This window comes from Corvus brachyrhynchos, unplaced genomic scaffold (assembly GCF_000691975.1).
Source record: "Corvus brachyrhynchos isolate BGI_N302 unplaced genomic scaffold, ASM69197v1 scaffold720, whole genome shotgun sequence".
Taxonomy (NCBI): Eukaryota; Metazoa; Chordata; class Aves; order Passeriformes; family Corvidae; genus Corvus; species Corvus brachyrhynchos.
The window spans coordinates 715,641-743,621 of NW_008235978.1; the positions used below are offsets into that span (position 1 = coordinate 715,641).

Consider the following 27,981-nt stretch of genomic DNA (forward strand, 5'->3'; position numbering starts at 1 on the left):
TGTTGTATACATGTATTTAGTGTGTGTGTGTCTGCTGGAGTACTTGCTCAGCGTTACAACTGGTTGGACGTAGAGGCAGGGAGCTGCAGCAGCTTTGGTGCTGTAGGGCTACAGGATTCAGCCTTCCCCTAATAACTACATCTTCCCGATTGTGCTGGTTTTGGATGGACTAGAGTTAGTTTTTTTCATAGTAGCTAGTGCTATGTTTTGGATTTTTGACCGGGACAGTGATGATAACACACCCATGTTTTAGCCACTGTTGAGCAGCACTTGTACAGCACCAAGGGCTGCTCTGCTCCTCACCCTGCCCCACTGGTGAGCAGGTTGGGGGTACATGAGGAGCTGGGAGGGGACATGGCCAGGATAGCTGACCCCAAATGACCCCAGGGATACCTCACACCATAGCGTGTGGTGCTCAGCAGGACCAGCTGGTGGAAGAAGGGGTAAGAGGAGAGCATTTGGAGTTGCGGAGTTTGTCTTCTCAAGTCACTGCTATACATGAAGAAGCCCTGCCGTACTGGGGATAGTTGAACACATGCCTGCCTGTGGGAAATGGGGAATGAATTCCTTGCTTTGCTTTTCTTGTGCATGCAGCTTTCTTTTACCTATTAAACTGTCTTCATCTCAGCCCACGTGTCAGCCAAGATTAAACCATAATGCTGACTAATCATTTTCATCTGATATTCTAAGACTGGCTTCCCTACATACACGACAAGGCTCACATCCAGCTCCCCAGTCTTACCGTATTGCTCGTCCAAATGAAGAGAAGAGTGGCCACAGTGGAATATCAGCTGGTTTTCGATAGGCCCAGTAATAAGAGGCAAAGGCACCAGCAAGGGTACACTGACCCAGTGCAATTGCAAAGTTCACCAGCCAGAGAAAGACAAAGGCATTGGCTAACTGGAAGATGAAGATGTACTTATGGTACAGGCTTTCTCCTCCATAAAAAGCAAAAGTACACTGAGCACCTGGGCAGAATTTAGTCACGTTGGTTGTGTTAAAAGTCTAAATAGAAAGAGAAATAAACAACACAATCATAAGCAATGAATTCTATGTACACAGCCTCTGAAGTTTAGCAGGTTAATACAAATAACAACTCTGCTTGATGTTTCATTAGCTCATTCAAAACTGCAACACTATGTAACCTGTTTACATATTTAAGGATTCATATCAAAGACTTATGCAGTCTTATGCAAAGACTTAACTTTAAAGTAGGTGTCGGCAAATGGGGCTGTTCACCACATATCTGAAACCTGAATAAATGGAATTTGAATTTCAGGAATCTACTTTTAAGACATATAAATGCTTTGTTAGAGAAAATCTGCTCAATTAAAAAAATATATATATTTATTTGAAAACCAGAGGCCAAATCAGATGTTCAGGTAAATCACTACAGTTGAAATGAAAAACTGAGCTATACAATTTAATACAAACAGTGGATGTGGACACAACTTAGCTTATGTATCTCAGAGTATTAAAAAAAGGATTAATCTTTACATTGAATTACTTTTCCCTATTTCTAGTGTTCATTTCATGTATTTGCTTGGTTTGGACATGAAATGAAACCAGATCAATTCTAATTCCTTTCTTTTGTAGTGTTTAAACATCAGCAGGGTGTGCATCACCACTGCATACAATGCAATTTCCTGGGCATCAGTTTCTGCTCATTGCCTCTTGTCCCACAAAGCAGAGTCTGGTCCATGCTCTGCCCCTTCCCTGCAGATGCTGACAGACAGGGATGAGGGCCGCTCTCAGATGCGTCTCCTCTCAAGGCTGAACAGCCCCAAGCTCCCTCAGCCTTTCCTGGTCAGGGAGATGCTCCAGTCTCCCATCATCATCTCCACAGCCTCTGCTGAACACGAGGAGCTCCATGTCCCTCTTGTCCTGAGGAGCCCAGACCTGGACACAGCACTCCAGAAGTGCCTCACAGGACTGAGCAGAGGGGCAGGATCACCTCCCTGACCCGCTGGAAATGCTCTTCCTGAAGCACCTCTTGGCCCTCAGCACAAACTGCTGGCTCAGGGACAGCTTGTTGTCTACCAGGATCCCCAGGTCCTTTTCCCCAGACCTGCCCTCCAGCAGGTCACCTGCAGCCTGTGCTGGTGCATGGGGTTATTTTTCCCCTGGTGCATAACCTTCGATAAATATTTCTAGTTTTTAAAGAATCCTTCAATTCAAATCCACAGTTGAGTAAAAACATTTGACCAAAGGCAAAATTAAAAAAAAAAAAAATACAAAACTCAAAAAAACATTTTTTTGGAGCTTCATAAAGGTAATTACTGTGCCAGAAAAAGCTAAGCTTCTGCTTCAAATCATGACTAGTCCTGAGCAAGTCTGAGGCGCAGCTTTCAAAGTTTACCACTGCCTATAGAAGACCAAAAACAGACTCCTCACAAATTCAAGAACACCTTTCCAATAAAATTGTATTTCTGTCTCTTCCTTTCTCATCCTGTAAATTAGTTAACAGTTACAGAACAGTTTCACAAAAAAACTAGTTTATGTCTGTAAAACAAAGGAGTGTTACCTGATCACTAGGTAATATTTTCAGATTTAACACAGGGACTCATTATGTAAAATATGCACTTTTTTTACTAGCATAGCATTAACAGTGATTAAGAAATGCAATTTGTATAGCTCTCACTATAGGTAAATATTTGTGACACTTACCTCCGGGTCACAAGTCAGGTTTGCATACTTGCACAGTGTTTGATTAGCCATTACTTTATACACAGGTTCTCCTGATGTGGCCAGAAAACTGAATGAAGTATTTTAAGGAGGAATCACAGAACTGTGGGTTTTGAGCAACTTAGGATTCTGCAGTGGGTAACTCTGCAGAACTCAACTCTAAAGAACTTCAACTCTAAAGAAATTGTGTAGATAACAGAAAAACTGCTCTTGCTCTGCAGAGATGTTATCTGAAGGGTTGACAGACAAGACTGAGTACTCTCATTACTTAGAGAACTAAGGCAAACTCATACCTGGAGCTGGAAGGGGCAGGGGGCATAATCTTGAAAACTGTCCCCATTTCTCCTCCACATCTATCTTTCACAAGGCAGACTATGCAGTAGTTCTTGTATTTTAGCAGAAATAGATACAGAACGTAAGGATGAATTAACACTGTCCTGAACAGCAACAACTGATTCTCTTTGCATATGAAATAACAACTGGTTTTCAAATAGCAGTTTTCCCTTTTTTAAATCCTTACCAGATCCTTGCTGTTCAGGAGCAAACAGTGGTTGCTGTTAGGCAATTCAGAGAAGATAGTGCACTGTATATTCTCTCACTCCTTTCTCATGTTTCTGAACAAAACACACACAGAACCCACTCCACCTCCAGTTAACTAAGAAACCATGAACATCAGGCCTATAGAGCACACAGCACATTAAAGACCATATTCACTTTTTGCTGAGGGCCCTTTTCATCCCCCAGAGTCAGCCTCATGCAGTACACGAGGCCTTGTATGATCCCCATGCCTTGGCCTGAATTTTAGTCCAGGTCTTTCTAATTTGAATAAAAGCACTGTCCGATTTGTACATCACACATAGATGTGCAGCGCGGAAGACTGCATCAGAAGAGTAAATGCTAAGTGACCAAACAGCCCTCTTAATATTGGTTTAATTAACGTGAAATAGCAGAAAATCATCTAGTCTTCCAAACCAGAAGACTTGCTCCAGATAGGTACACAGACAGAAGGATACACAGCTGTCACAGCCCAGTAGGAAATACAAATTGCAATGAGTAAGAAGGTGACGATTGGGTAGAACAGTGTAGACATTATATAGCCAATTGCCCTATAAAAGAAACAAAACATATCAATAAGCCACAACAATTTCAGAAACAAGGATTTTATCAGCCCTCTTCTAGCAATTTTACTTTGAGATCCTTGTTGACAGTCATAGCATAAGCTAGTGCTGGGATCTCAGAATACTGCAGGATTTTTTTTCTTATGTCTTCAAACCTTCACTTTGCCATTTCTACCACTCCACTTTTATCAATGGTACTACAGTGGACTTTATTAATTTGCCATGTTCCAGCCTCTCTTCTACTTTCTCCTTCTTCATGACTGCTTCAGAGATCCATCTCTTTCCAGGTTATTAACTGATTTCCATGACATCTCCTTGCTGACTGCTGCAGACATTACCCTTTATGTCCTTATCCCACTCTGCTCATCCTGCGTTCTTCCTTCACTCCTACAGACCTGAAACTACCTTGTTCTATTTTGTATTTGACAACTCTGTTCCCAGCAACTTTCCTGTCTTAAGTGCTAGCTATTTGGGGGCAGAGATAGTCAACTTGTCTTTGCAATGCCAGGACAGACTTACACCTTCCTGCGACTATGTGACTTTCCTTGCATGTGCCACAGATAAGAGGTGCTCACCTTGGACTACTGGCAGGCAAAACGAGTAATTGCCTTTTTCTGTTGACAGCTTAGACACCTTCTTTTAATATCAAGGAGTATGTAGACTGATATTCTACTGCTAATCCTTGTGGCTAGAATGTGACTAGTGAGCAGGAACTTGAGCATGCCAGTTCCCACTCTGCCAGGGGCTCCTTCTCTGTAAGTGGGAGTTGATACCACCCCTCTTGGTAAACTGGCTGCTGCTATCCCGCAAGTGAACACCGCCAGCTGGGTGTCTCACTGGATGGGAATTCAGAGAGTACGTGCTTTGTTCACTGAAGCTTACAGGTTGGCTCTCTTTACATGCCTGTAAGCTACGTCTTCCTGGTATTCTAAATTTTCTGTGGTTCTGTAAGCTTATCACAAGCCTTTTTGTCTAGTACTATTTCCTATGACTTATGGCACTTCTTATGCTATTGGTTTTATAGGATGCAGTTCCCAGAATGCAAAAGGAGAAGAATTTAGTCAGTTTCTAAGGGCAAAGTAGTAAATGCTGGGGGGAATGCAAGGAAACTCTGCAATGCAGAGGTTATGAGCAAAACATCGATTCTTGTCTTGGGTCCAGAGACAAAAAAGTCCATTACGAGTCAGACAGGAGGACACAGCCTTATGCTGTCTGAGAAATAATCACAACAAATTAGCTGTGTTCAGCAATTATTGGTAGGCCTCTTAGCTACCACTAAGACCATGACCTATTATTCCAACAAACTGATTAACAACTGTTGTTTCTAACTATGGATTTCAAGTCAATTACTGGCATTATAACTGTAATATTTTTGAAAATGTAGCTAAAAGGTACTGAAAAACATAATTTTATTTCCAGTCATTAGCACCTTACTTTTCATCTACCTAAATACAGGGCATGGTCTGTTAGGTTTACGGTAATTACATACAGTGTTTCATCTCGCCCGTTACGCATGAGAGCAAAAAGTTCATCTTCAAGTGACTACTCAGCAAGAAGTTTATGAACTTTCTAAAATCCTTCCACCTGTCAAGCTTGTGAACAAAGGTTTCGAAGAATGTTAAAAGTGTTCCTGGATTTTAATGAACAGGAATTAAAGAGTATAATTTAGTGCTGCCTAAATTAATTGCTATGCTCTAATTGCACAGTAGCATAAGACAGGAAATAGATACCTGGCTAAATGCAGAACTCCAGTATTTCTTAATCCCATCACAAAAATCCCAAATCCTGATTCCCAGGAACCACAATGTCAACAGAGATGGCAGAAAACCACAAGCAAGTGCATATGGACGAACTCAGAGCTAACTCTATGTCCTCTAAGAAGAGAGCCTTGCTTTCACGGCCTATGAGACTGTAGCCTATTTGCAATGAAATCCAAGGGCCTGATGTTTTAAGTCAGTCAGTTTTAAATCCATTTATCTTTTGTAATATTCCCATAAGGAAAAAAAAAAACAAACCAAAAAACCTAAGTGTTCACACTCTGTAAAACAGGAACCACTGTGAACAAAGCCTATGCAGATTTCAGGAAACACACAATGAAGAGGCCCCTTAGGCCTTCAACTCTCATATCCTGCTCTGCTTTCTTCTTTACTGAGAGCTGAAAAGAAATACCTTAGACTGCACCCTCTTACAATGTCTGGTCACAGAAGTCTCCTTTTCTCTCTGCAGGTTTATGCCTATCCACACAGAAGTTTGATTGAAGCCAGTAGAATCTCCTAGTCTTTCCTAAATAGAAGCCACAGCCAAAACAACACCAATCCTCTACCACTAGTATATGACTCCAGAGACAATCCAACGATAGAGTGAAGTTGGCACTTACAGGTCCCAAGCTCCTGTTAACAGTATACCACACTTAGCTTTTCTGCTGAGACACCTTCTTGCACTGAGGATATATGGTAACATCAACAGTGTATGTATTCTTAAGGCAAGAAGTGGAGAGATAAGAAATACCTTACTTAAAAGAGAAAGCTCTTTTAAGCACAACCTCATTAAGAGGTAACTGGCATTCCTTATATTACCTGTTTGGTTTAACAAATGCAGTGTTGTATTTTAACCCCCAACTTTCTGCTCTTGGTAGTGCAAGACGGAGCTCAAGAAGAGTGTACTCTAGGGATCATTTAACAAAATTCAACATATATTAAAATCAGGCAAACGTACCTACTACCTTCCTTCAGCAGTGCAATAGCAATCCGGATCCGATTTCTTAGGAAGATCAGCATCAGTATGATAATGACCTCAACACCACAAAGTATTATCACTGTAAAGAAACAAATAAAGAAATTATCAAGAACCAAACCAATATGCTGCCTCTGTAATTTTTTTCCTTCTAATTTGAACCATTGTTCATGAACTCTGTAAAATTCTCTGCTTGAGCAGTTCTTTCTCCAACTGCACCTGCCAAACTTAATCCCATTTCATAGGTTTCTAAGTCCAATTGTAAAAAAATTCTGTATGCAGAGAGTTAGTCAGAATGTGTACAACCCTGATATTAGCATTTATATTTTTAACAGAAAAATAGAACATATAATTCTCAGACAAAGATAAAAATTTACTTCAATGTAACTGCGGTATCTAGCCTTAGATACAGTTCATCCTTTACATATTCTACTTTTCATTAAAAAGCATTTTGCTCGTACTACAAGCATTTGTTCATACTATACTGTTGTTCATTTGTAGTATTTAGATAATAAAAAATAGGAGACGAAGAGTCAAGTTTTTCATGGAGAGTGCATTTTTCAGATCTATATTGTTCTAAAATTTCGATGTACCAAAATCAATAGGTTTGTTTGAGTATTAACCCGGCATGAGCTCCTTTCAACTCATTTGAGTTTAAAAAAAAAAAAAAGAGAGAGTAAGGACAGTTCTGGACAAACTACTTTCACTTTCCAGTTGTGCTGCTGGAATCATGCTCTGATATTAGAGAGCTGAGAGCTCTTAGTTATAAGCAGTATTTAAATCATAACTCTGATGTCAGTAGAGTCTGCTTCTGTCTGATTCCTATTTGTGTTGGTTCAACACCTACTTCTGTGGTAGAAAGTAAGAAAATTCTGTGAACTTCATCTAGAGAAGACGGAGTCTTTAATGCCTGAAGCACACATCCTGTGACTCTGAGACATACCCGTTTATTTTTGGTGCTTCAGATCATTAGACAACACTTAAACCAGCCCAGTAGGGGCAGGTTGTTGTATGCAGCAGGACCTGTCTCCTCCAGCTGAAACCAAGAAGTTCTGTGGAGGGAGAGAAAGACAGAAGGGACAGTACCCTTAAGAATCCCAAAACTTATATTAAGGTTTGCAAAGGAACATGAGATTTGGCTTTAGGTCCCACAGCTTAGACACAGTCTCAGAGTATCAGACCCAATAGTCACAGATGATGCTGAATTGCAGTCCCAAGTATTACCCTTGGCAACAGAACTGCAGGTGGCAAGTGACTACTGTGGTGCTCAGAGCCATAGACCTTGTTCAGAACGAAGTTTTTATTAAACACATTTCAATCCCATTTTCCCAAGAAGGAATATACAAACAGGTTTCTTTGAAGTTGGTCTCATTCCAGCTTGGCTCTTAGGTTAATGTACTTGTCCGAAACATTAAGAAAAAGGCAAGCAACATCAGTACATGGTGAGTTCTAGACTAGGACTCTATGTTTTCTTCAAGGATATATAACGATTTACTTTGCTGGGTGATTCTGGAAAAGCAATTTAATTCCTGAGTACCTCAATTTATTCATGTGAAAGTGACACTAAACTCTAGATAAACTATATACTGGCTGCTAAGAATCAGGCAGGGGAAGAGCTTGAAGAGTCACAAGAAAAAAAACCATAATACAGTCCTAATATTCTCTAGGGAGAGCACACCAAAAAGCTCTGCCCCAACAATATATAGAAGATGCCTCATAAGCTCAATGATCCAACACAGAGGTGAACGAAGGCACAAAGAAGATAAACGAGATTTAAGCAGCAAACTACTGTTCTAATAATTTAGCTACCAATAGGGAGAGGCAGTGTTTTCGGTTATGACCCATTCATCACCAGTTAAGAGTCTGCATGTCTTCTAATAGAGCAGTAACAGGAGTGCAAGTAATATTTGACAGGTATTTCTTCTCTCTTCTGCCCCTCCTTTATTGGGGAGGAATGTGTATGCTGCAGGCTGTCTTGTTCCAGTAGGATTTTGTTTAAAATACACTGTCCTTGTAAGAGAAGGCAATGGAGCATTTCTGAAAATAAAGGTCATGAAATTTGCTACAGTTCATTCCACAGTCTTAGATCAGACTCCAAGAAAATTCAGTGACATGAATGTAAACTGACGGGAGACCTCACTGTGGTCTTCAATATCCTCACAAGGGGAAGTAGATGGGCAGGTACTGATCTCTTCATTCTTGTGACCAGTGACAGGACTCGAGGGAACAGCTGGAGCTGGGTCAGGGGGGTTTAGGTGGGAGATCAGGAGAAGGTTCTTCCCCCAGAGTCAGGCACTGAACAGGCTCCCCAGGGAATGATCATGGCTCTGAGGCTGCCAGAGCTCAAGGAACGTTTGGACAATACTCTCAGGCACAAGGTGGGATTGTTGGGGTGTCCTGTGCAGGGCTAGGAACTGGACTTATGATCCTGAAGGGCCACTTCCAACTCAGCATATTTTATGGTTCTAAGATACAAGGAAGTGCAGTTATTAATGTGACTTATTAATGTCATTTCTGGGGCTCTCAAATAGGGGGGAAAAATAATCTGAGAGAAAAGTACCCTTCCTTATGCAACTTCACCATGACTAACTTAATTATCACCTTCTGCTTTCCCCATGATGAAGACTGAACACACAGGAAGTAGAATGCTAATAACAAAAGATTTTTTTTCACTCTTACCACTAGTGTAATTGCATTATTTCCCTTTACAAATATAGTAGTCTCCTTGAAAAAAGCACATTTTTACACAATACAAAGGAAGGGAATTCTGCTTTCATCTCTGAGCAACATGTGTAGAGGAGGAGATTTACCAAGGCAGAAAGTGTATCAAGACACTGATTGATTTTCCTGAATATCCATTAACAGATACCAAATTTAAAGGGCACTTACTAAATGCTAACCATGTTTGCCTCAGTTGCAGGTACACTTTGAAGTCTGTCTGGAATCCAATATCATAAACAGTGAGGTCAGATCCAGGTATTCCTTTAAGATGATCATACTCCCAGTAACAATGCCAGATGCCTTTTAAAAAACAATCAATATAACAGGAGTGTGTCTGAAGAATGCAAAGACAAATTTAAAAAAAAATCTTACAAGCCAAGTGTTTTGCTTTTGTATAAGCCTGTCAGGTAAGCAAAACCCAAAAATGCATCACTATGAGACTAGTCAGTCATGATATCACATATATGAGAAAGAAATACCAGTACAGGTGATCATAGACTAAGCATACTGTGCATAGATAATGCAGGTTACTACATCCACTGCTAAGTATCAGCACAGCTGGATTCTTACTATATTTTGCTGCCGTTTATGTCCTCACTTAACTGTGGCTAAAACTAGGCATTAATTCACCCAATTGTAGCATTTAATTGAAGTAACTACTGTTTTTCCTTGCCCAAACTTAAGCAATAAGAAAAAATAGTCTCAGAGGCTAGAAAATTACACCTACCATAACCTATAATTCCAATCACACCAAAGATGAAAATCCAGAAGAGAACCCCAGCTGTGAACCTCAATAGCACAAGGAAGAGCAGACTCAGCATCATTGCAATGAACAGCCCACTAGAAAGTGAAGAAACAGAAACACAGGGAAAACAAGTGTGAGAATCTATTCACTTTCCTGTTACTCCAAATGAGGGTCACTTCATCTCACGTAAGAGAATGATTTTTAAAAATGTATTTCAAAATCTTCATTATGAAATACATTCTCATAGCTGTTATCTGCCATTACAAACAAACGGCTTATATATGATGATCTCACAGGGCAGAGCCTGAAATGTTTATGTGCACTAGGTTCTCAGGCTGATTGAATGGGATTAATATAATGCCTTTTTTGTCCCTTACACCAGCTGAAAAACTCACTGTCTTTTTCAGGCCATGGTCTAATCTACAGTACAGAAAGTTAAATAGGAGGAATACCTATGTGTGGGGAAGTTGCTGGTTTAAGTCCTCCACTGAAAATCCCTGCTTGCAAAGAAACAATGTTAGTAAACAACATTCTAGGAGCTTCCTAGAAAGAAAAAAGAATTAAATTTAGGAGGAAAACCATGAAGAGGTTAGTAGGACATAATTTCTACTCATCACCGCTTCTACTAATCAGAAGAGGAAATGATCAGGGCATTACGATGCATGGAAAGAAACTGTTAAAAGCCTTTCTATGGAGCTCCTAGGAAAGACATCTACAGTGCCTTCTCTTCATTAATATAATATTATATAATATAATATAATATAATAATATATTTGTTTTCATTTCACTCCTAGAAAGCAAGTCAGAAAGGAAAAAATTACTGCAAAAGGCTTTTTTACTCCATAAGGCTTTCTAAACCATTATGAATAAAGCAAAATGAATATTAATCCCATCAAACAAATATCCAGCTCAGGTGCTTCAAAGAACATTTAATGTCTCACTATTTTTAGTAGGTGTTACATCAGAATTTTTTATTAGTACAGACTCAAAAAAATTTAAACCCCCTTCTTGCCTGTGCTCAGTAACTTTTCTTCTGAATGTTCCCAGCTTATTTAGCCAATAACCAAAGCTAAAAAATGGGACAGCCTGATCATAAAAAATCAAAAGCAGATGTTTTGGGCAAACTAAGCCAGATGTGCAGAAGGACAATACAAAAATAACATCAGCTTATTTAGTTAAACCTTTGTAAGCTTGCCTTAAGTCCTACCCCTTTAAAGGCTTAAAGAATTCCCTACTGAAATTCAGGATGTATTCCTCAAGAAAAGTTGTTGTTTTGGAGTTCCATCTTGAAAGCAGTAAATTATCTTTATCTAAAGTTATCTTCAGCTATATGTGAGTCCTAGTAACACCAAAACTGAGTACACAGTAGCAACTGTCTTCAACAGACTAGTTCCCTTAAACTGAGGCTTGAAGCCGTAGTTCTTTTGGGGTATGCTAAAAAGACTACAGCAATTCCGTATTTAAATTTTAATCCAGCCTCCCTTCACTGTTAAGCCTTCACTGTCATCACCCAAATTCTGGAACTTAAATATATTTGTCCAGAAATAATTTGATCTATGCTATCATTTGGTGAAAAGTGAGAAGAAAATTCTATCCAACTACTTTAAAGTAGCAACGCTTCCTTACAAAAAAAATATCGTATTTGAAATGTGGAAACTTGCTTCAATATTTAGAATTGCTGTTCAAAAAAATTGTCAGTTCCCTGTCCTATGTGTTCAGTGGTATCTCCTTTGAAAGAATCTGTACCATAAGCCTGGTTTCAGTAAGAGACAGAGAGACCCAAGCGTGCTGAGTACCTGTCAGTCTCCTGCCACTAAACATTGTGAGCAGAGTATCAGACTATGAGAAAGCTGTCTTTCCACCAGTGACTGAATACCTTTAAAATCTGACAACTTGCGTTTCTGAACTGACTAAATCTCCAAATTATTATCTAACGTATGTATTAATAGTCATGGATTTGCATTCAGGATTGACTAATGTAGTATGCTTAACATGTGCATGTTACAGGTTCTCACCTGGAGACGACTTCTGCTCCTGTTTAAAAAGATCAACACCCTGGGCCATTAAAACCAATATTAATGGGCCAGGAATTCACAAATACTTACATATTCGCTTCAGCAAAGTAGCTACTTCTTCTGTTTCAGTGCTGCATTTTAATTAAGTGGTGATTAATGAATATCAATTACAATATAAGGTTAATACTGTTCAGTAATTTTGGTTCTTGATGCCTGCTGCATTGGATTTGTGGATTTATATTGGCCTTTGGGATTTGAATGGATTTAACTGTATATTTCTTGCACAAATTTAGAAACTATCTGTTTTATATATATATACTAGTGACACTGCGACTGGCTTGAAAGTCACTTAATTAAGATTTTTCAGTTTTGGAATTACCACACACATGGGTCCTGCAAAGGAACACAGCACCATCTAATTTTCTGTCTGGCAGGACATTAAAAAGCTATTCCAGATCAACTGACACTCTGTGTATGTATGCTGTACTATCCTTACCTCACGCACAGAACCATAACAACCTTACTATCATGCGATAAAAGAAAATTACAGTTCCTCCTTGAGTTTTTAAGTAGGACTTGTACCAAACACATACATGATCTATGTTTTTATTCCCTGCACACTCCAAAAAGACTTTGGAAACACTAAAAATACCAAAAAAACCCCTTACATTAAAATCCAATACCAAGAAATGGCATAGTCTTCAAAAATTTTCATTCCAACTGATCTTGCATCCAGGACATTATTGATGCCACTGAGAAAAGACAAATCAAAGAAAAGGTTGCTTCAGAAAAAGAAAAGGAGAATTTATTTAGACAACAAATAGGATCAGTGAAAGAATTTGAAATATCTTTGCTAGCGATAAGAGTATATTACAATTTTTTAGCTCCAGTTCTGTCACTGAGCCAACATCAATCACATTTAGAGCAAAGAAAAAAACTGCATAAGAATGTCTCTATCAGTCCTGAAAAAAAATTTATTAAAAAGGCTTTATTGTCAGAATTGCTTATTATGTCACAAGACAAGTGTATACTATCAATATCTGCAATGTACCAAGGGACAAACACTTGTGATCTAGAACTGCTAATAGCACAGAACCAGAAAGCAGGTCAGTGAAGCAACTTCATGGAACTGTTTTCCTATCCTGCAGAGTGCTTGCCCATATAATTGTTTTCTGAAGAATAGCCCAATACATTAATTACTTTTTACCAAAAGCAGGACCACTCTGATGAGGTGAGATGCCCAAAGTACTAGGCCAGCCCATGATAGTGGAAAGGTCATCACGTAACAGGATAGCCAAGGCCACTACTGGCTGGCCTGAGTCCTGCAGCATGAGGATTGCATCTTGAACCTCATTAAACCCTCCTAGCAAAACTAATTTTTGCTAAGAAAAACAAGAATCATTTCAACAAATGACTGAGACAATCAGACTAAAACTTTTCACACTTTTGGCTCTTTTCTGCACACCACAGTGCTGGATTTCCTTGATGGAACTTTGGAAGTGCTCAGGCACAGAGAGACCATTTACTACCAAGTCTTGCTTGGGTACCCTCAGTCATTTGCTACAACAGATTCTGATTATTTTTCCATTACTAAATTATTGCACAATCTCAGAATTCAACAAACACTGAAGAAGGGTAAAACGTACTTTGCAGCTTCCCTGAGATCAGTTACATTTCTCGTTTTCCCTCTTCCATCTTTGAATGTAGTCTGATTTGCCACGGTCAACACACCATTCTTTGTGGAGAAGTCTGGGAAGCATCTCTTCAAAACTATTCAAAATATCAAAACAAAGCCTGCATATTACATTTCATGTCAAGCTCCGCTTTTATCATGTGTGTTTTGTAAAATATTTAAATAATTACAGATTCACAGTCAATTGTTTTTCAACGGATTATCTAACAATATGTTGACTTTGACAGAGCTTGGAAGAGCCATTACATTCAAGATTATGGTTTTTATGCTCTGGGGCATTTTTGTCTAAGCTCAGGCAGGGTGGGATCATAGATTTCATCTAGAGGTTCTAGGTCCTACCAAATAACAACAGTACTATATGTAGGCGTTTAAGAATTTGTAATACATGTGGAACTTACTCTCTGTCAGCATCTGGGCAGCTTATAAAAACTGCAGCTTCTCAAATACACCATTTTATGGTAATAATCAGACCAGCCCCCAGGGACAGATTCAGCTTCACTGGTCACAAATCATACTAGCACCCAAAACAATACATAACAGCAAGTGTCAGTTTCCTTATATGCCAGATGAGCTCCAGTCACTATCACTAGATACTCTTGGAGATGAAGCAATGGAAAAAAGAAAGAAACTACTGGTTAGAGAGAGGGAGAAGGAGATTATAAAAAAGTGAGAAAAGGAGAGATGTTTGCGTACTCATTTATGCTGCCCTGTTCTTTGCTGCAAAACATCCTTGGTTTCATTCCAAAGAGAAGAGCAGGTGAGTCCTCCTTCACAGCTGTACTTCATATAACCATTCAGTGCTTTCCTTACCAGATTCCAATAAGTACCGATGCCAGGGTTCAATATTCAGTCTGGTGTATCTCCCCCAGCAATTATTCTGACTAAATGATTAAGCAACATATCTTAACATATCTTTTCCTCCCTCTGTAATCTTTGCCCCTTGATGTAGTCTAAAAGAATGTAAGAGCTTCTTTGCAAATTATTTTATGTTTTGGGTCAGTACTTCAGTTTTCATACAAATTCATACTCTGTTTTAAAAATTAATCCATATTTTCTCCTTTTAATGACCTGTTCCTGGTTTACATGATCCCTACTTTAAAGTATGGCAAAAATAAACAGCAATTTCTTATTTCTGTAAGATTCTGTGTCAGTACTACACTTGTGCAGCTGAGATGACCTCTGAGATCAGTGGTAATCTACTTAGAAACACTTGCCGACCATAGTGACACCCTTAATTCTCTGTATCCCCTTAATTCCTCTGTATGCCCTGCGTAGCCAGCATTGCACGGAAAAGAGAGCTGCATTGTAACTGAGCTGAAGTATCATTTGAACTTGAACAGCTGGCCATATGATCCTTCCAACATTGGTAGCATTTTCTTTATGCCAATGCCATTGCTTGTTCTCATTTTGGAAGGCACAATTTGAGCTGAAGAGCTTTTGCTATCAGTGATGATTCAAGAGCAAGAAAGAGCTCAGCTTGACCTGATCACACACTGAATGTTCCCAGATGACTGTCAGAAAAAATATTAATAAATATTTATACATTTAAATTGAATTGATTTATACTTTAAAACTGAATGGATGTCAATGTCAGATAACAGACAGCTCCGAGCAATGTTGCCACAAAACATATTTCAGACTGGAGTTGTGCTTTAATATGAATGCTCACAATCTGCTAAGATGTGTGTAAGAAGTAGAACCACTCACAAGGCCTGCTTGGAATGATCATCGAAGGACAATCTTCATCACGTAGGACTTGAGCAACAGACTAAAAAGGGGAAAAACAGGAATGCTGAATACATAGCAGTGTAACTACTGTTTTTTGTTTCTCACCCAGTCTGAGGGAATGCCCCAAACTGGGCTTTGTAGCCTCCTCCCTAAATTTCACTGGTGGAGCTGCAAGATACATTTATATCTAAGTGAGAATCCAAATTGTCATTGTGATTTGGGAAAAGACTATTCTTCTTTTCTATTGACAAAAGAAAAGACCTTTGGATCAGCATCTAAGCTGGAACTGACTGGGCAATTGTTCCTTGCCTGCCCTTCACCTTTTCTCTCAAAGAAAAGTAAGAATTTAACCCAATTAATATAGCTGAATTTCAAGGCATTTTAAAGATGGGAGAAGCAATACAGTACATTTGAATGCAAAATCAATTACATGAAGGATAGATTAATTTTCTTAGCTAACTTTCTAAGTAGCTATAGATGATTTAGGAGCCTTAAGAATTGGTTTGAGACACTCCACTCTACTGCTGTGGGGTACCTAAGTACTAAAGGATACTGCTTGCCACAGTACTGCAACTACACGAGTAGCTGCAGATAGTCTATTAAGCAAACAACAATCATTTGAAGAGTGGGAGCTTTAGTGTGCATTCAAGACCTTCACCCCGGATTAAACAACTGTCAAATGCCATAAATGGGACATCTCCTTATATGCTGAAAACAGAATAATTCGAATCTTTGATGCAGCTCAATAAAATCATGCATATTACATACTGCTTGAAGAAAAAATGTACCTTATCATCTACTGATACATACACACCTTGCGAGGATTGTTAAAACCAGGTTTGCAGAACTGCCTGAAGTAATTCCACTGATCTGGTCTATATCTGTAGGAAGCCTGAACATCAATGTAGGTTGCAAACCTGTCTGGGCACTTTGAGACACAAAGCTGCAAGAAAGAAAAAAGTAAGTAAAGATACACTCTGGGTAGAGAAGGGTAAGGAAAGTTGGTGTAATGAAAAAGCAAGGAAAATCCCACTGCCTTCAGTAATATTTACTGCAGGATTTAGAAAGGGACATATGTTGTCCTTTTGATTCCCTAAATGAATATTTCTAGAATTCTTTGATAGAAAACACTTTCAAAGTGCATTCTCCTCATATCTGGCATACCAAGCCCCTCTCTGTATCTTCTTAGGTTCTACACATTCTGGTAGATAAGAAGAGCTTTCAGTCTGCTGAAAAGAGTATTATTTATTTTTTTGGACAGCAAGAAAAAACCTGTCAGGTCCTTCTCTACACCTATCAGCAGCAGTGTATATGAGCAAGGTGGTGTGACAGCTACTTTCACAGGATACATGCAATTCCTTTCTATTACATGCGTAAGGAGAACTTTCTTTAAAGAAAGTCTCAATAAAATCAAAAGTCTTAGGTAATGTTATTCCACCCTTCTACACAACCTCTTCAGTCAAATACATCTCTACAAATATTGTCAAGTCAGTTAGGTGTAAATCACTCAAAAGTGACTTTTAACTGCTGACTAAGAATGGCTCTCCCCTAGTTACAAAGCCAGGGGATGCACATGTCAAGAATGAAGTTCCCATGACTCAAGGTACAGCCATTATAAGCTGGATTTCTGTGAGAAATCAGGTGATGACTGGGGTTTATTGAATGCATCCACTCAGAAGTTGTGATTTAGATTTAGGATATGGAGAAGTGGCTGCCTCAATAAACAGACTCTGCTCTGCTGCTCACTGGAATCACAGAAGTGGATAGACATTCTGACTCCTCAGCATTAAAGACTGTGAGGTGGTTTGAATTCCATCTTCACAGCAAGTTTCAGCCTTTTCTAGAAGGCAGTTTGTTTCCAAAGCTGTAGTATCCAAACACCCTTTGCAAAGCTCTGCTGTCCCAGTACCAGAGAGACATCATGCACAAAATGGTCTTTCATGTCAAGGGCATTCTGCCATATGTAATTCACCTAAAGGAATTTTGGGAAAAGATCTTGTACTAATCCTTAGTACAGGGCAGATGCTGCAAGAGGGTCTTTCTAGATGAGTATTTCAGTCCTACAGACTACCCACAGGCCAAAGAACAAAGAAAGAAGAGTTTTGTCCTTGTTGGGACAACAGGTGACTAATGTTAAAGTACACACTTTAATATGAACTGTTTCCTATCTATGAAACAGGCAGTGAAATGTGCTGCCTATGGATCCAATGGACTGTAATAACAGTTTGCAAATCCAGTCTTATTCGAGAACTGAAGCTCTTCTCATGTTAGTTCTTGGGGCTTTTTTCTCCTGCTACTTATATGGATAGGACAGGTATGAAGGACCCTGTTTGCAGTTCAAAAGACGAATTATCAAACAAACATTTCTTCAGCATTTTCCAAAAAGACCAGGAATTTAACCATCCACAGTAACAAACAGCATTCAAAAACATTCTTAGTTTTGGACTTGTTGCATATTTGAAAATCAACAAAATAATTACACTGCTCCCAAAAACTCTTCTTCAACAAGTATTTCACCCTATTTGATTCATGGCCATCGCCAACTTGGCCACCGCACCAGTCAAATCCCACACAATGACCTTGTATTTCTGAACAGACTGAATTATTCTAGTAAGAGAGTCTAAAGACTGCAGGGTAAGAGTGTCAGTGTCTGCATGTGGACAGATTCTTGAAGCAATCTGCAGCTGATGGAGCAAGTTTTCATTCTGAAAGCAACTAGCCAGTGTTAAGATGGTTCTTGCTCTTTCTTGTTGGAGATTTCCATGTTTTATGGTCAGGAAAACGGTCTTGTAAGAAAGATCAGGAGGTTAATTTTAACCCACACAAATACAGTGACTGGGTTTATTTCACAACTTCATGAGGAGTCACAGCAGAAGAAAGGGAGTACAAATTATGGCATAAGGCAAGAAGCAGCTTTCAAAATCTTTGCTTTTGAAAGTGCTATAGGCTCCAACCACACCCAGATACTCCTGTCACTGGCACTGTGCAGTTTCTTGAACATGTCTAGCTTTGAAAATCTTAGGTATCAATCAATATTTTCTGCATGCACTGAATACTACTGGATAGTTGCCTGCGATGAATTCATAAGTAACAAATTGCTGTACTCAAGTCAGCAGACTTTTTTGTCTACTCTTATCCAAAATACACAATCTTGTGCATTTCAATTTCATTTTTCTGACTCTCACAGGCTACACAGAGTGTATACTACAAGTCATCTATAAAACAATCATGTTATATTCTGAAGGACATGAGCAACAATTTTTAAATCCAAACAAATAGATGTCTCATTTTTAAGCACCATGACTAGGGTGCAGGGAAAGTATTTTATCTCTACATTTTCGCTTACCTGTGTTGTAGGGCACTGTAGGTTTATTAACACAACGGGGCTGGCACACTTCAGAATGTTGAAGTAAAACAAAATGGTCTTGTTCCTATGGAATTGGATATAAGATAATTATCATCATAAATATTGGTGCTTATACATCCTACCATTCCAAAACTTATAGCATACATTGATATTTAATTCTACTACTGTGAACATCCATACTGCAAACATAAGACCAAACAAAATCCCAAGCAGACCCTGAATGTTTCACATTAAGACATCTATGAAACCAGAAGTATTTGTTCTAAAGAACGCTAATTTTGACAAGCTTTTTTTGGCAGCAAGATTTTAAGCTGAAATAATCCATGTATCTGTAGTCCTGCCTTGAAAGGGTGAGGTCTGTAAAATAACCCTGCAAAAACACCATAGTCACTGTGCCACAAATATTCTGTGTATGCACTGCACGCAAACTCACCATCAGCAAATGCTTCACTGTAAAAGCTGCCTCATTTTTATTGATCAGAAGGTGGCACCAAAATCAATTAAAAGCTTTTTATGCCTGGAAACCAAAAGCAGTTGCCCAGAAAACAGAATGATAATAGCATCTACTAATACCACTGACAAGATCCCCTTTGATATAAATAAGGGTCAATCTGTCAGTCCCACATACTTGACATCTACTTGAACTTGGGGCCTTGTGGTAGCTGTCACTTCAGTCTGGATTTGTTGGAAACTGAGGACCCCAAGATCTCTTGATTTAAAGACTTGGGTCTGGAAGACAGCAAAATGTGCTGCTAATCTTCACTATGTCACGAAATTATCAGACAGCTCTAGTGAAGATAATATGGCAGTAGTCCTGCCCTTTTCAAACAAGACTTCAAAGCCAGCTAGTCAGGGTTATGCAGTGTCCCTGTAAGGAATAATGGTGCATATGCCCACCTATGGACTAGGAAGGGCCACCAAGTTGATCAGAGAGATGGACCACCTCTCCCATGAGGAATGGCTGAGAGAATTGGGATTGTTCATCCTGGAGAAGAGAAGGCTTCAGGGGTGACCTAACTGTAGCTCTCTGGTACCTGAAGAGAGACTACAAAAAAACATGGAGGGGCTATTTACAAGGGCCTGGAGTGACAGGACAAGGGGGAATGGCTTCCCACTGACAGAGAGTAGGTATAGATGGGATAGTGGGAAGAAATTCTCGGCTGTGAGGGTGCTGAGGCCCTGGCACAGGTTGTCCAGAGCAGCTGTGGCTGCCCTATCCCTGGAAGTGTTCAAGATCAGGTTGAGCAGAGCAACCTGGTCTAGTGGAAGGTGTCCCTGGCCATGGCATGAGGGTTGGAACGAGATGAGCTTTAAGATCCCTTCCAACTCAGGCTATTCTACGCTTCTGTGAAGAGACCCCACAAAGCAGTGTATGAGCCCCCACTGTCCTTCACCATGGCAATGCAGCACAGTGGGAGCTCTGTCTTGTGAGCAGGATGGCAGTAATAGGGTGCTTGGGCTAACAAGGCTGCCCCTCTTCTATCTGTCCTGCTTCAATACCAGTCCTGCTTCTACTTCTCATTGTATCCCCCAGTCCAGGACATATCCTCTGCTTTCCCACCAGCATGTGACTCCCACCAATTGCTGAAAATGGCTATGCCTTCAAAGCCATTAAACAGCACCACTGCACATTCAAGCTCCCTTTAAGACTGGAATTAACTCAACTGCCTGACATTTTACAAGGTTAACTTGTTTTCACTGAAGTATATTCTGCTATGCACTGTTTAAGAAAAGATGCATCCTGGCAAAACCAATTAAATACCATTAGCTGCTATTTCTTCAAATTAGTAGAACACAATTTTGGACTGAAACATAATCATTCTTCAATAGTTTCTTGATGGTATTTATGATCTGTGAGCTGCTCAAAACCATTAATGAAGTCTTTTTCTTTTTCTTAGCCCACTTGCTGGTATTGACAGCAGAAAAGAAAGTTTAAACATATACACAACACATGAAAACAGCCACTGAGAATTAGGTCTGTATTCTGTATAACGAAACTGTGTTGTATTCCATTAGTACATTATGCTCTGTAGAAGGCAAAAACAAGTTTAGAGATTACACGGCAACTAATGGACGGATTACAAGAAGACATGAAGAGATTTAACAGAGACTTTCATGGCAATACGAAAAGAATTTATTTGACTGCACGGCATTCACTGGAGTTCAAATGGGTTTTTGCATAAGCTGTGAATGTTGGTTTGGTTTCTAGGTTGTCTTTTCTACTCCTCAGTGAGATTGTTGAAAATACTTGTTACAAGGACAAGATTCAAAACATGAAGACTGTGATTACTTTCCAAGAAAAATGTCTCAGAATAAACCCTTGGGGACTTTGGAAAATGATAGTACTGGGTTAGCCTTTCACACTGCTTACTTTCAGGGAATCTGAAAAACAATGGTATTGACGAAAGCCTCATGAGTACATCCACAGCCCAACTCCAGGGACTAGAGGGACTCATTCAGAGGGGTGTCCTGGCCTACTGGCATAAACACTCTCACTTTTCCAGTAGGTTGTATTATGTGCCTTCTGGTTTGTATTTTTATAAGAATCTCCTCAATGTACCAAATAAATGCCAAAGTGCAGTCTCACTAGCTGTACTATTCTCCAGCAATCCTATATAGGGAGGGTCATTTGTAAATACAAACCAAAAACCACAGTGTAAGAAATAACTGAAGAGAAGACTCAAGGAACAAAGAGAAAGAGGGAATGGGAGTGAATGGTAAGAATCAGAAAGAAGCACCTGGGTCCACATCACACAGGATATTGAAGCTACGTGTCTGAGACTCCAAAAGCCATTTGTCCACTACTTCCTACTGGCGACAGAGGGGACAAGGACAAATTGGCAGCAAAGCAGGGAGCAGAGAAGGGGTGTAGTGAGGGGAACACACATCACTACAACTTTTTCTCCTTGTTTTTCCTCTTCAGGAAGTTTGACTCTCAACAATTGCTGTGAAGGACAGTCAAAGAGTGGAACAGGTTTTCTTGCACTAGCCTGTTTCCTCTGTAAAAAAAACTTGAGAAGATATGTAGTCCTAGCTCTGCTTCTGTTCCAGTCTCTGTTTCCTGCTCCTCCCCTTCTGAACTGCCTTTGGACAGTGGCTTCATCATTTTTTTTCCACAGAAAACAAAATGGGGAAAGAAAGAAGATGCAAAGAGTTGTTATGAAAAACTAGCGTAACATCCAGCTTCTTGAGAATGACAAGGGCATGACAAGGGTGCCTAAAACTTACCTTTTGAAAGGAAGAAGGTGAGTGAAAAAGCAAACCTTTTTAAAAATTCTGTTTCATAAACCACATAAGATTTTCAGAGAAAATATTGATGCAACATCTTTCTTCCCTGAGCAGCTATTTTCATGTGTAAGTGCTCTGTTGGTATCAACTAATTAATTTAACTCTTACAATTCCAAATCTAAAAAGACTGGAAAACAGAGGTAAGTAAATAGAGCCATTTGGCTCTATTTATCTCCTGTTTATCCAAGGAGGGTGTGGTTACAGTTGCCCATCTCCCAGACTACTCAGCCTTCTCTCTACTGGCACCAGATAAGCACCAGAAAAAAACCAAGAGCCTTTCACTACAGACTTTTCTGTTATTTGGTGCATGTTGAGAAAAACTATAAACCAGGCTACAATGCCTTAGGACTACTCTTATCCCAAGGTAGATGAAGAATTACTCAACAGGTTATTAATTACCCAAACTTTGGCAGTTAGAAGCTGTGCCAGCTAGTCACTTTCTACGCAACTGCTCACACAATCTTCAAGTTATATTGATACCTTATAAAATATTCTCTAAATGACACAAACAACTGCATTACAGTAATAATTTGGATCTGGATTTGCACTGAGAAACTAATATATTTCTGAACTTTATTTGGAATAAATACAGTAAGAGTGTCACTGTCTCTTCGACAGAGAGAATTGGAACGTCGCATCTTATTCACAGTGCACGAGTAATAAAGGTATGTGAATGGATTTAATACTCACTTATTGAGGGTATTTTTCTGACCACAGAACTGCCCATAGCTGTCAGTTGGATAAATCACTTTCCTGGGGTCCCCGTGCACCCAAGCTGCAAAATATACAGTACCTCTTAACATTTTAGTCAAGTGTACACAGTTAATGATTAAAACTAGCTAGCATGAAAATGTATCACTTCTAAAGTACCATTTTATACTTTGTTGATCACCACTGAAGAACACTGATGAGTCGATTTCCTAATGAAAAACTAAAATACAAGGCACAGTAGCTGAATGAAGATATGGATTAACCTGTAAGAAAGCAATCCAGTTCACTTTTTACCTTCGGAGCACACATATCTGGGTGGTATCCAAAATATGATGTCATGGACTTATAAAATAATGGTTATTACAAGATGAAAGAAGAGGAGCTAACTATGTATACAAATCTGAGTGTTCACAGACAATGACAAGGGCATTGATGGGAACCTTCCACTAGACCAGGCTGCTCCAAGCCCCCTCCAGCCTGGCCTTGAAGACTTCAGGGATGGCAGCCACAGCTTCTCTGGGCAACCTGTGCCAGGGCCTCACCACCCTCACAGGGAAGAATTTCTTCCTAATATCCAATCTAACTCTGCCCTCTGTCAGTTTTAGAAGCCATTTCCCCTTGTCCTGTCACTCCATGTCCTTGTGCTAAGTCCCTCCAGCTCTCTTAGAGACCATTTAGGCACTGGAAAGGGCTCTAAGGACTCCCTGGAGCCTTCCATTCTCCATACTGAACAACCCCAACTTCTCAGCCTGCCTCCATAGCAGAGGTCCTCCAGTCCTCAGAGCACTTCCATGGCCTCCTCTGGACTTGCTCCAACAGGTCAATGTCCTTCCTGTGCTGGGGGCCCCAGAGCTGGATGCAGGACTGCAGATGGGGTCTGACAAGAGTGGAGCAGAAGGGAAGAGTCCCTTCCTTCGACCTGCTGACCACACTTCTTTCAACACAGCCCAGGATATGTTTGGCTTTCTGGGCTGCAAGTGTACATGGCTGGCTCATGCCCAAACCTCATCAATCAGCATTGCCAATTACTTCTCCTCAGGGCTGCTCTCAACCCAAACTTTCTCTAGCTTTTGCTGCCTGAAACTTTCCATCAGTTGCTTTATGATTGCAAACTTATCAAACCATGTCATCTTTTTGAACACACTCGATCTTTAGGGTTTTTTTAATCTTTGAACTTCTCCCTAACTACCTGCAGAAAAGCAGCTTTTCAGGGAAAGGCCTGAGGGCCCTGGGGGGCAACAAGCTGTCCCTGAGCCAGCAGTTTGTCCTGCGGACCAAGAGGCCAATAGGATCCCCAGGGTGCTTCAGGAAGAGCATTTCCAGCGGGTCAGGGAGGTGATCCTGCCCCTCTGCTCAGTCCTGTGAGGCACTTCTGGAGTGCTGTGTCCAGGTCTGGGCTCCTCAGGACAAGAGGGACATGGAGCTCCTGCAGCGGGTTCAGCGAGGCTGTGGAGATGATGATGGGAGACTGGAGCATCTCCCTGACCAGGAAAGGCTGAGGGAGCTTGGGGCTGTTCAGCCTTGAGAGGAGACGCATCTGAGAGCGGCCCTCATCCCTGTCTGTCAGCATCTGCAGGGAAGGGGCAGAGCATGGACCAGACTCTGCTCCGTGATGCCCAACAATGGCACAAGAGGAACAGGCAGAAACTGATGCCCAGGAAGTTCCACCTGAACATGAGGAAGAAGTTCTTCCCTGTGCAGTGATCACGCACTAGAACAGAATGTCCAGAGAGGGTGTGGAGTCTCCCTCACTGGGGATATTCCAGAACCAGCTGCACACAATCCTGTGCCATACACTCTGGATGACCCTTCTGAGCAAAGATATTGGACCAGATGACCCACTGTGGTCCCTTTCAGCCTTACTCAGTGTGTGATTCTGTGAATTACAACAGATACTGAATGTTAATTTATTATTTGCTTCTATGAAAGGCATTACTTATTGATTGGAAAGCTTTGCACAAATATAAGCAAAAGGGACATTTCAATTAAAAGTTCTAACATTCACAAAGCTGCTTCCCCTCCATAGGAAAATGAGTTACTATACCTGTGTTTACTTACCCACAACTCCTAATGCAATGTAACCCAGAATGACAACTATGAAGATCACACAGCAAATAATGTCTGTGCAGTGCCTAGGGGCAAGAAGAAACACTTTGTAGAAATAACGTGTTTAATATGACTCCAAAACCACTGATTGTCATAGGGTATTTTAACATCTGAATAAGATGTCTGCACCAGCACTTTGCAGAAGTGTTAGTCACAAACTGATGTTTGAGGTGTAAGGTCCTGTTTTTGCAACAAGACCAGCAAATAAACGTGTATGTTTTTTTCACTGTAGACAATGAGAACATATTGAGGAACAGATTTAAATATTGTTGAAACAAGTAATACCTTACAACACTGAACCCATGAGATCACTTATCATATAAGTGATCGTGTAAGTGGCAAGAAGTACTACAGGACACCTGCCTCAGAACTGTCATTTTTAGCAACTGACATTCTTTCTGTTTTCCAATCTATGTTTCCTCTTACAGAGAAACATTTTTACCATAAAAGAGATAAAGAGAGCAGGTTTTTTAAACAGTTGGAGAACTTGAAATGTGTTTCCAAGTGTGGACACTTCTCTAGAGAGGCACAGCTTTATCATCTCACTGAAATAAACTTTTGGTGAGGCCAAGGTGGTACAGGATCCAGGGTCAATATGACAGTAATCGAAGATAGGACAACTGCTCGAAGTTGAAGAAGCAATGCTAAAACAATGCTTCTCTTTTTCCCATTCTCTGTTCAGAAGCAGTTCTGACACCGGTCAAGCTTGGCTTGATACACTGGCAGTATCATAAAGATACTTCACAAATTGGGACGAACTCCCTAAACAAGTATTTCTATTTATTTCTAAAATTATTAGCTTTCAGAAAGGAAGGAATACATCCTGCATAGATAAGAACAGTATGTGTCTTCAAATGATAGTATGACAAGACTGCAGTGTTCTTCTCTGTCATAAATTTTCTCTTGAGAATGATAAAACTGAAGTAACTTGTGGTTCTCTAATTTATTCTTCTCAGTAGATAAGGACAGCAGATGCTAGTTTAGAACTTAGCTCTCTAAATCCGGAAAAACACTGAAAAATTGCCCATGATTAAAAGTTGGACTTGATGATCTTGGAGGCATTTTCCAACCTTAGTGATTCTATGATTTCCTTAGATGCTTTCTGAGCAATTTCGCTCTGCTTGTAAACTAATGAGCCTTCTAAGTGGTAACATGCTTTCAATCCACATTTCATAAAACTAAGTGAAGTCCAGCCAGGTGGTTCTGGTAGGAGGCTGTCACAAAGAAGTATATCAGAACTACTACACAAGGTAAAATGGCAGATTCTAGTCAATACCAGCCACACAAAATAAAAGGACTTAAGAGAACCCAGCTTAATACTCCCCACTAATCATACATCCTCAAGGGTAGTAAAGATGGTGTTCTGGATTTAGAAGACTTGCAGAATCAAATTTACAAGTTTTGCTAACAAAATTTTTTACCCCCTGTTCACCAAAGGAATTTAACAGAATGAGTTACAATATTTACCTGTTATGAATAGGTCCTCTGAACTTCGGGTCAAATTTCCTTGGTTCACCTGCATTTAAAATAAAACAGTATAAAAACATGTCCTTATTTAAAATAAAATCTGTTCAGAGAGGGATGTTAACATCAGACTTTGAAGAACATCTTCCATATATTCCTATTTAATCAGTTTTGTTAAAATCATTTCATGCGGGCAATACCAGTAACTCACCAATAAAATTACCTAGGTTTTGTCTGTGAGACTAAAGCTTTTTTTTCTAACGTATAAAGATTGAGGGCCTCACATTTACCACATGATAAATTACCTTTAATATACATCCTATGACTACGCCTATGCATAGGTTCACAATCTATTTGAGATACAAGGATTATGTCTCCCAGTCACTGGCTAAGTGTGTTTGACAGTGAGTAAATGAACCTACCTCTCCGCAGTTACAGGCTATGTGCTTCTCATTTTTCTCTAGAATCATAGAATGTTAAAGGGTTGCAAGGGACTTGAAATATAATCTAGTCCCAACGCCTCCTGCCATGGGCAGGGACACCTCCCACTAGACTAGGTTGCTCAGAGCCCCATCCAACCTGACCTAGTACACTGCAAGGGTTGAGGCATCCACAGCCTCCATGGGCAATCTGTTCATGTCTCATTTCTTCTTAATATCTGACCTAAATTTCTCCTCTTTCAAATTGTACATATTATTCCTTGTCCTGTCACTACAGTTGCTGATAAAAAAATCCCTCTCCAGCTTCTTTGTACTACCTCTTCAGATACTGAAAGGTTCCTAAGAGGTCTTCATGTAACCATCTCTTCTCCAGGCTGAACAGCCCCAACTTTCTCAGCCTGTCTTTGTAGGGGAGGTGCTCCAATTCTTACTGACTTCATGGCTTCCCCTAGACTTGCTTCAACAGTTCCACGTACTTCTTATTTTGGGTGCACTAGAACTGTACACAGTACTCCAGGTGGAACGTCACAAGAGCACGGTGAAGGAGGAGAATCACCTCCTTCGACCTGCTGACCATGCTCCTTTGGATGCAGCCCAGGATTCCATCGGTTTCTGGGCTCTAAGTGCTCACTGATGGCTCCTTTTGAGTTTTTCATCCTCCTCCCAGGGCTCCTCTCATTTACTTCTACATTCAACCTGTTAGTGTGTCTGGGATTTCCATGACCCAGGTGTAGGACCTTGTACTTTGCTTTGTTGAACTCATGACGTTTCCATTGGCCACATCTCAACCATGTCCAAGTCCCTCTGGATCCATCCCTTCCCCCAGCACATGACTGTAGCACACAGTTCAGTGTCATCAGCGAATGTGCTGAGGGTGCCTCGACCCTGCTATTCACGTTGCTGACAAAGATGTGGAACAGTATCAGCCCTAGTACCAACCTCTGAGGGACCCCACTCGTCACAGGTCTCCACACAGACAATGAGCTGTTGACCACACCTTTTCGCATGTGACCACCCAGCCACCGAGTGGTCTATCCATCAAATCTATGTCTCTCTGATTTGGGGACCAGGCTATCATGCGGGACACTGTCAAATGCTTTGCACAAGTTCAGGCAGACAATGCCAGCTGCTCTGCCCCATCCACCAATGCTGCAGCCCCACCAGAGA

General features: G+C 40.2%; 1 protein-coding gene across 3 annotated transcripts in view; it reads right to left on the minus strand.

Annotated features, from left to right (window-relative positions):
- SLC44A5 (solute carrier family 44 member 5) overlaps positions 1-27,981 on the minus strand; it is a 79,025-nt gene that overhangs the window by 8,187 nt on the left and 42,857 nt on the right. Inside the window, exons 3-16 of one of the 3 annotated variants that reach the window (XM_017729342.1) lie at positions 26,378-26,426; positions 24,863-24,936; positions 22,784-22,868; positions 18,785-18,869; positions 16,253-16,381; positions 15,418-15,478; positions 13,664-13,787; positions 12,686-12,769; positions 9,985-10,097; positions 9,426-9,557; positions 6,519-6,618; positions 3,699-3,791; positions 2,668-2,755; positions 743-1,005 (exon numbers count right to left, since the gene is read on the minus strand). In XM_017729342.1, the coding sequence (XP_017584831.1) occupies positions 743-1,005; positions 2,668-2,755; positions 3,699-3,791; positions 6,519-6,618; positions 9,426-9,557; positions 9,985-10,097; positions 12,686-12,769; positions 13,664-13,787; positions 15,418-15,439 (1,019 nt within the window). In that variant the 5' untranslated portion in view covers positions 15,440-15,478; positions 16,253-16,381; positions 18,785-18,869; ... (1 more) ...; positions 24,863-24,936; positions 26,378-26,426. Of the gene's footprint in view, positions 1-742; positions 1,006-2,667; positions 2,756-3,698; positions 3,792-6,518; positions 6,619-9,425; positions 9,558-9,984; positions 10,098-10,454; positions 10,486-12,685; positions 12,770-13,663; positions 13,788-15,417; positions 15,479-16,252; positions 16,382-18,784; positions 18,870-22,783; positions 22,869-24,862; positions 24,937-26,377; positions 26,427-27,981 lie in introns of those variants that run through there. The other 2 variants (XM_017729351.1, XM_017729358.1) reach the window with 2 other exon arrangements.